Here is a 9,517-nt window from a genome sequence, read left to right on the forward strand (position 1 = left end):
CGACACAGACCGGGCTCCCCTCATGGCATAGCCCGGTGAGGCTAAGCTTCGCATATCGGACTTATCCTTATCAAGTTTCCTCAGGCGGCACCTATACCCTCACTCCCTGTGTAGGCCCTCCTCTCCCTGAACTAATTATACAGTTGTGTCTGTCAGTAGAACTCTTGAGTTAAAATTTCTGCTGATATGCATGGTCAGTTGCATTATTTAAGCATTGTTTTGAAAGTTTTAGAGTGTAACCTTTGAATGTAAAAGTAAAGTTTCTAACTATTTTTTCATATTTTTTTTTATTCTTATAGATTATTATATATACACATATAGAGAGAGATATTGTGTTCTAGATTAGCAGTGGAATTAATGTTTATTTGTTATATTAATAGCAAAAATTATTATCCTAGTATTGGCTTCAACAAAAGCTGAATGAAAGTACATTAGTTAATAAAAATGCATTATCTAAATTTTCGAGCTATCGGTTGAATGTTAGAATAGCTCTTTCAGTTATTATATTTATTTATTTATGGTAATTTTCTAGAATATTGTTAGATCCTGCACTACCATGGTATGAAGATTCTGACAAAGGCTAGGAAACCTCCACCAGATATATTCTGGCGAGAGAGATGCATAAACTAGTTCCACATTTGACAGTATATTACCACAGAAATCTACAAACTCTGCATTGTTGGAATATATATGTAGTACTGATAGAAGATTGCATTCCATTAATTTAATTATTTAAGGCCTGGATAAATATAGCTTCTTTGTGCTGTTAATTCTCACTCACATTTAAGTTTTATTAAGAATTTCAGTAGCACCTTCTTCCATTTTATTTTATATAAGAAGTAAGTTTGATATACTGGTGATAATGATAGAATAAATTTTTTTTGAGTTCTTGAATCCTCTGATGTGTAAAAAGAAAGAAGCAAAGTTTCTGCCTGGGTTCCATCAAAATGTACAGTTGTTTTGTGTGCTGTTTGGGATAGTATGTGTTTCATTGTTTTATTCTGTGTTACAGAATAAAACACACACACACACACACACACGCACACACGCACACACACACGCACACACATGCACACATATGTATGTATGTATGTGTGTGTGTGTGTGTGTGAAAACAACAAATGAAACAAGACTATAGTGGCTAGTACATATTTCCAGGATCAGTTTGTCAGTATCAAATTTTCTTTTCAATTGTTAGCTGACAGAAAAATATATTCATTGCAGATACTGTGGCCAGCAGAAATATAATGAAGTGTTGGATCTCTTGTATGATGGAGCCTCTCTGCTTTTGAAGCATGACCAGGTAAGGATGTTTATTATGACTTACTCAGACCATAACTCCTAAAGGATGGTGTAATGCAATTGTCACAATCTGTTTTGTGTAATACTCAGTGAAGTGCTCATCTTATGTTATTATATTTTTTTATCTTAATTTCTCTCTTTCCTGTGGAACTGCATTATACAATATTATCTTATTCAGTAATGTTAGTACACTGGGCAGATGGTAAAATGAATCATTGACCATTTTTTTATTTGTATAATAGAGGCTTGTAATTTTTTTTTTTTTTTTTTTTTCTTCTTCTTCTTCTTCTTCTTCTTCCCTAATCAATGCCCATATATATCTGAATTTTCATATCATTTAAGGGTTAAAAGAAGACAGTAAACTAGTTTTAAGATAAACTATGGTGTCCAAATCAAAAGTCTTCTCAGACTGGAGACACCAAAAAAGACATTTTATTATACTAAATATTTTTGGTTTTATGACCTTATTGACTTTGACCCAGATTTTATAGATATTTTAAACCATCTGTGTCAAGAAGAAATATTCTAATAGTTCTTAAAATTTACTTTACAGCAAACAAGTGGTGCAGATTTAGCTTTACTGATGTTAGATGTATTGGAGAAATCCAAGACAGCACCAACAGAAGAGCACATAGCCAGAATAGCAAGGTTAGTGAGAATTTTATTATTGGTAAAACTTTCAGACACAGAAGCAGAGGAATTTCTTGATTATTCAGATTTGTACATTTGAAAGTAGTTGTTAGTTGCTTTGTCTAATTGTTATAGATAAACCTCTTCATACTTTCTTGATTAGATATCTTAAGCAATGTTTTGTAACAAAACTATTACCATTACAGTTTATTCAGTCTTCTAAGTAATGGTACCCCAGAGCGCCATCAGTACTTGGTGCGGTCAGTCAAGTGGTCCTGTGATGATTCACACAAACTGGGGCATCCTAGGTTACACCAGCTTCTAGCACAGACATTATGGAAAGGTATGTATAGGTCTTTCTTTTACTGGAATATTAGACCTCTCCAGTTCTGGCAAGATGGCTTCCAGATGAGATACACTAAGTCTTTTGTTTATCAGATTCTTTTTTTCTTTCTTTCTTTCTGTCTTTCTTTCTTTTCCTCCTTTTATTTTTATTAATGACTTGAAATTCCTGAAACCAAGACGGTATCCTTGCATGCTTGTAGATTTGTGGGTGGATGAGTCTGCAAATCAGTAAGTCAGCAAAATAGTGGTTGAGTGTGCGTGAGTGTGTGTGTCTGTCTGTCTGTCTGTCTGTCTGTCTGTCTGTCTGTGTCTGTGTGTGTATGTATGTATGTATGTATGTATGTGTGTGTGTGTGTGTGTGTGTGTGTATATGTGTATGTATGTGTGTGGTTATTGTTTGTTTTTAAAACTTATGCAGATGATGCAGGTATAGAAAAGCATATGAAGTTGAACACTTCTTTGTTGCAGAAAAGAATTATGGTTCAGCAAGATATCATTACCTAAGGTCAGAAGATGGCGGAGGGTGTGCAGACATGCTGGTGGAACTACACTTACTCCGAGGTTACCCTTCAGAAGTCGATCTGTTCCTAACCCAGGCTGTCCTTCAGTAAGTATGTTTGTGTTAAGTGAAAAAAAAAGAAAAAAACTACCTCTTCTTCTCTCTTCTATCTACTTTGATCTTTCATATCGATACTTTTCTGGGATACTGGTTTCATTTTGTTATGAACTGATCATTTAGATTTTTTGTTATGTTAGTCTTGTACTGATTTGGATGAAGTTTATTAATTAACTTATAAATGATATGAACTTTTAATATTTTCCAAAAAAAAAGTCATTTATGCCAATTTTTGTAGATTAGAACAGAAAAAGTTATTATTAATGTTATCAATGTTATTATTATTATTACTATTACTGTTACTGTTATTATTATTATGATAATAATAATTATTATTATTGTTATTATTATTATTACCTAAGGCTTAAAGAATGGAATATCAGTGTATGTAAACAGTTTTCTCGTAGCATCTGTTCTCCGATGCTACCTCACTCATTGTGGCTAGGTTTAGCAACATTTGTGATATTTGTTGACCTTTAACATTATTATCAGTAAGGAAAGTAAGAAATTAAAGGCCCCATATAGGGACAAATCAGCAGAGAACAAGTTCATGGACCACACACAAAGTTTAGTGTTATTTCCTCAAATTATTAGATGGCACTAGGCCTCATATGTAGTTTTATTAGGATTGATGCCAGAATCATGAAAATATGTTATTATATTCCTTTTAAGTCCTTTGGTACACACAAATGCCATGGCAAGAAATATGTTTCTTATCAAAATTCATATATTTGATGTGGACTTGAGTTCAGAATGATGATAAAAGTTACAAATTTTTTTAAGGTTGGCCTACAAATTAGGGTTAATTTCACTTAGCCATGTTACATTAGAATTTTCATTATTTGGTGATGTTTTCTCTACTCTTCTTTCCCTCTCTCTCTTCCCTTTCTCTTCTCTTCTTAATGTTGCCTGTCCTTCCTGTTTTGAAAACCTAGATGTTCGGTATTTTCACTCATTATTTTATTTCTTACTTTTAGGTACTTGTGTCTTCAGAAGAAAGTTGCCGCATCAGAAGTCTTCGAAAATTACACAAAAAAACACCCTAATATCACCAAGCAGAGAGGACCTCCATTCCTTCTTCCTCTGCTCAATTTCCTCTGGCTTCTCCTGTCTGCTATTGAGAGGTAAGATTGTTGTTCTTGTGAAATTACAGAACGTTATTTAACCCTTTGCTGACGGGTGAGTTCCCAATGCACAAGCCCTCTCTCCCAGGTTGTATTCATAGTGACCCGGGTCCCGCTGCCGGGGGCTCATATCGTCACCCTAGCATTCGTGACCGCTCATGTCCAATACTAGTATCCCTTGCCTTTTCTTCGTAATACTATTATAATACTAGTATTATTATTTTCTAAGGTCTCTAATTGCCATATTTTCTGATAAATCAAGACTTAGGATATTTTTGTTGTTATATAGACTCCATAGTTGATCATTATTCTATAGTCTGAATAAAATAAGCAGTGTGAGGTATCATGGAGTTGAAACGGTAGGTTTTGTTGTTTTTTCATTTATTTATTTTTTTTAAGTTATTTTATAAGATAAACTTTAGTTTCAAAAGGTTTATATTATCACTTCCATATAGATGTAATTTTATGTTCTTTTTTTTTCCCCCAAAAAAAATGTATATCGTTTTTTTCACATGGTTTTACATCATCACTTCATGAATACTATATAATATCTCTGGCCAATGTAGTCGATTACCAACGTAATTTTTTAGACGCCAACCTCGGAAGCCCGAGAAGTCTTTATGAAATGCATAGTATAGGAAAAATGAGAAAAAGTGTTAAAAACTACTTAATCACATTTTCAGTGGCCAAAAAATAATATATTGCCATAATTGTAACAAAAAAACTCATGGCCCCATACATCACCCCAGAATACGGGACATGCGCATCATGACATGTATGTACATGCCACCCGGCAGATAGTCCAAGCATGCCATGGCATGTACATACATGCCACCGGTCGGCAATGGGTTAACCCTCTTGTGTTGATTTTTGTTTAAGTGTTCGTTACAACAAATGTAATAAAAGATATGAATTAGAATGAATATCTTCACACAGCAACAGGTGTATTTGACCAGTTTTGACAATATCTTTGTCTGGAGTACATATATTTCTGTCAAAGATATAGTCAAAAATGGTCAGATACATTGAGTAGTATAGATTTTAATTCTCATTTATACCTTTTTTTCTACAATTATTGATGTGTTCAGATTAAATTCAAACATGCATTTGATATGTATGAACATTTTTTTATTGGCTTCATTAGAGAAAATTGTATTAGTTAAGATCTCTTCATGTTGTGTGTCTGATGTAATACAGAAGTATAAAAGCTTCAGTCGTCATACTAATAGCCAAAAATAGTCCCAGCAATAAGTCATTTTACGAGAAACTGTCGAGAAATAATTTAGGACATGTAGACAATTTGTGGTTGCCAATCATGAATAATAGCCATACACATGTGTTTCAAAAAGTTATCCAAAATTGGAACCCCATACTTTCTACTAATCAGGTTTCCTAACCAACCACATACCACCAATTAACCCTTTGCCGACGGGTGGCATGTACGCACATGCCATGGCATGGCAGGACCATCTGCCGGGGGCATGTACGCACATGCCATGGTGTATCTATGGACATGCCATGAGGTTTTTTTTTGTTACAATCATGGCAAAATATTATTTTTCTGCCAGTGAAAGTTTGATTAAGTTGGTTTTAACACTTTCTCATTTTTACCATGCAACAACAACAACAACAAAAAAAACAACAAACCGACAATTTGAACTCCATGATGCCACACACTGCTTATTTTATTCGGACTATAGACTGAATAATGATCAACTATGGAGTCTATATAACAACAAAAATATCCTTCAGTCTCGATTTATCTGGAAGTATGGCAAGTAGAGACTTTAGAAAATAATGAAAACTGAAAATACAATATATCTTCGTAGTATTACGAAGAAACAGCATGGGCTGCTGGTATTTGGCATGAGTGGTCGCACATGATCGGGTGACGATATAAGCCCCCGGCAGCAAGGCCCGGGCCTCTATGAATACTACCCGTCGGAAAAGGGTTAAGCCTCATGGTTTTAATTGATATAATGATTCATCAGACAAAACCGGGGATATAGGTGTGTCTTAGATTGTACAGAGCGTGTAGTTTCTCATTCCTATATGGATAAAATGAGGCCTTCAGTAAGAGCATTATTGATCTTTTTGTGTAGTTCCATGGGTTACACTGCTAGTTCCAGTGTAAAAATATATCTGAAGACAAATATGAACTTGAAAATAGGGAGACAGGAAATCGGTACAGGAATTTGTTTTATATATGTCAAAATATCTAAGGTTTAAGTTTTTTTATTGGGTTGGTGCTTGTGTTTTATCCATTTAGTTGGTGAACTGCTATTTTTGCAAGAAGACATTTATGGCATGAACAGTCATTCACTCCATGATGATGTCAATTCTACTGAAACAGGAAGTTTGCATGCAACTTTCTGATTTTATCAGTAAGTGGGCAGATGATTATGGTAATTTTTATGTATTTATTTATGTAATAATTGTTTTTCAAAGAACTCGTTATAAATATTTTTCCATAATCACCACATGTAGAAAAGGTGTGAGTGAGAATGAAAGTTTCACTGTGCAAGAAATGCATTTGACCAGTTTCAATTATATCATCTCATTCATACATTTTCTAGATTTGTCACAATGAGCATGTTTCATAAACATCATAGATGTGTAACAAAACATTTTCTACAATCTTTTCCTTTTGGGTGTTAATTTTTTGAAGCATGGATTTACTTTGGAAGTAACACAAGACCCTTTCATATATAGGAATTACTGAGTTTTGGTGGATAATATTGTGTACCCTTATGTAGGTAGAAAAAGCTTTCTACAGCAGAAGAGCTCACAATTTTTACTTTCTTATTTCAGTGGGCAAGTAACTCGATTCACAGTTTTGTGTGAGCAATATCAACCGAGTTTAAAGAGAGATCCATCCTATAGAGAGTATTTAGACAGAATTGGACAGCTATTTTTCAATCTTCCTGCACCTCGTCCCCAGCAAGGACCAGGGGGCATATTTGGTAAGTGTTCTAGATCCTTTATGAGATTTTTTTTTAGCATCATTATCTTGTAATAAGTTAAATGTTTGGTGGTCTATCACAGATGGTTGACAGTCTGAGGAAAGAGTCCACCCAGTTACTCTTTACATATGTATAAATATATTTTCTACATGCATCATGGATAAAATAGCAAAGTAAAGTAAAGGTGTGGCCAGACCAGCATTGAGAGGATACTAATTAGCAGTTTACTGACATATGCTCACCCACTCTCACACATGCACACTTAGACTCACACACTCGTCTAATAAATTAATTATTACATTTATGCTCACATTTCATTTTGTTGTAGACTACCAGTTTCACTTGTTTAAAATTTTGGGCAGACTTTTCAAAGAATACTGTAAATTAGATACCCAGAAAAGTTTCATGAGCATTGTTGCCTCTAGTTCTGCACATATTAGGATATGTACATATGTGCTGGATGCCAAGTTTTTAATGATAATTGGCATTATTACTGAGTGACAGGGAAAATAGGACAACTAGTAGAGTGCAGGAACTATACTTGGAAGTATCTTGAGTCTATGAAAAGAATTTAATTTTTACAGATGAATGTGCCAGAAATAAGAAAATGTCACCTTTTATTTGTGATCAACATCCACTCTTGCTAAAATGAACTGAGCCCTAATATCAGATGGTAGGGATATATAATATAGGATACATATTTACTGGAAAACATGGTCCCAATTTTATTCTTAAATAAGAGGATATCCTTGACCTACTTCAATTATGACAAACAACATCTGTTACACTTTCTTTTTGCTTCAGGTAATTTGATCCAGGGTCTCCTTGGTGGAGGGCTTGGTGATGATGACTCAGATGATGATGGAATCTCCAGTGGCCCCTCAACCTCACGACAACCACTGGCTGCTGAGGAGCTGGACTAATGTTGTGTCTCAGTAGGATTGTTGGGTGCTTAGGGTTAGTGCTATTGTGAGAATATAATACTGACTCACATCAGCAGTTGAAATTAAATATGTAATTATTTATTTTTTTGATTATTATTCCCCCACCCCCCTCTTTTTTTTGTCTTCTGCTGTTCCTCACTCCTTCTCATAATTGTTCCTCCCCTTCCCTGTACCCCTGTTATGTTTTGGATGTTTAAGGAGAATGTCAAACTCTGATGTCAATTTTAGCACTTGAGTGTTTTTCCTCTCCCTTTTGGTGTGTGTTACTGATTTGAAATTTGTACTTTTCACTGGTGTTGTTTCAGGAAACGGAGAAGAGCGACATAATTAAATCTCCATTTTTGGCCTGTCCATGTACTTTTCAATAGTCATAGGAGGTAGATTTTTATTTTATATCAGTTTTTGCGCTGTTATAAGAATCATGAGAATTTGTAAATAGCCAGAGATGTTATGTAGGCACCATAGATTTTGCTACCGAGACCACCAGTGTATAGATTAGTGTGAAATTGGTTGATGAGTTTATTAGGTGTAAGTGGAAACATTTGTAATATATTGTATAGTATAAAATCCACATAGATTAATGTTGAGAGCTCTACCCAAAAATCTGTGACCAGCAATATTGTGTTTCAGGTCATCTCAATAGTAAAATATATGTGAAGGACTGAACTTGATAATTTTCAATTTTGTATTATTAGAGTATTGATGAAGTTAATATCTGACATATTAAACAAAGCAGAACACAAGGAGAGGAAGTGAATATTGAAGCAAGTTATAGAATTCTAATGCAGATGCATATTACAAACTGTTAGTGGAATACTTGAAAATTACATGTTGGTCTGATTGTGTAAAATCAGTGAAAGACTCATTATGCCTAGATGTGGTTAAATTCTTCAATTTATATCTCAACTTTATAATGAGAGTAAATTTCTCTGGCTTGTTTTGAAATTTGCACCTCAGGGAATAGCATCTCGGAAATAATATATGTATGTACTGCCATGGTTTTATCTTTCACCTGATGGGATTGATAGCAGTTGTTGCATTTAAGTTTTGTAGCTTGAGAATAATTGAATTGTGATACCCAGAGACTTGAGTACACCAAATAGAGTTATCCTTAAGGTAAGCAGTTTCTCTATAGCTTTACAGTTAAACCAAACACTCAAGTATATGGCACATCTAGGCAGTGATTAAATGTATACTGTTTCTGGAAATATAAATGATTATCTACTGATGAGCATTAAAATATCAATCAGGTCTCCATATGCTTATTGGATTCTTTATCCTCTTTTGATATTACCAGTGTAAAACTGTACAAAAGTGCAGGTATGCTTATTTTATAGTAGACTACTATTGTCAACATTGAGAAACAAGATACTGATGAGGAGTTAATGTTGGCAATAGTTGTTATTACATCAATGATTTGCATGTGAATATAAAGAAAATGCAAGACATACAAAAGGCACTATACCTATAACAAGGAAGTATGCTGGATGCAAGTTCAACTATCCTATATAACTGGAGACCCTTCATTAGTCTAAGCCTTTCTATGACAAAGAGAAGTTGAGTTCCCTTTAGTAGAAAAAATTACTACTCTGA

At 34.2% G+C, this 9,517-nt stretch overlaps 1 protein-coding gene across 1 annotated transcript in view; it reads left to right on the forward strand.

Moving 5' to 3' along the window:
* The window catches only part of LOC119569232 (Golgi to ER traffic protein 4 homolog), a 10,608-nt gene extending 1,425 nt beyond the window's left edge, over window positions 1–9,183 (forward strand). Inside the window, exons 2-8 of the mRNA XM_037917487.1 lie at window positions 1,225–1,303; window positions 1,856–1,950; window positions 2,139–2,275; window positions 2,746–2,884; window positions 3,871–4,017; window positions 6,829–6,980; window positions 7,785–9,183. Coding sequence (XP_037773415.1) covers window positions 1,225–1,303; window positions 1,856–1,950; window positions 2,139–2,275; window positions 2,746–2,884; window positions 3,871–4,017; window positions 6,829–6,980; window positions 7,785–7,903 — 868 coding nt within the window. The 3' untranslated portion in view covers window positions 7,904–9,183. The remainder of the gene's footprint in view (window positions 1–1,224; window positions 1,304–1,855; window positions 1,951–2,138; window positions 2,276–2,745; window positions 2,885–3,870; window positions 4,018–6,828; window positions 6,981–7,784) is intronic.
* The last annotated feature ends 334 nt before the right edge of the window (window positions 9,184–9,517 follow it).

This window comes from Penaeus monodon, chromosome 4 (assembly GCF_015228065.2).
Source record: "Penaeus monodon isolate SGIC_2016 chromosome 4, NSTDA_Pmon_1, whole genome shotgun sequence".
Classification (NCBI taxonomy): domain Eukaryota; kingdom Metazoa; phylum Arthropoda; class Malacostraca; order Decapoda; family Penaeidae; genus Penaeus; species Penaeus monodon.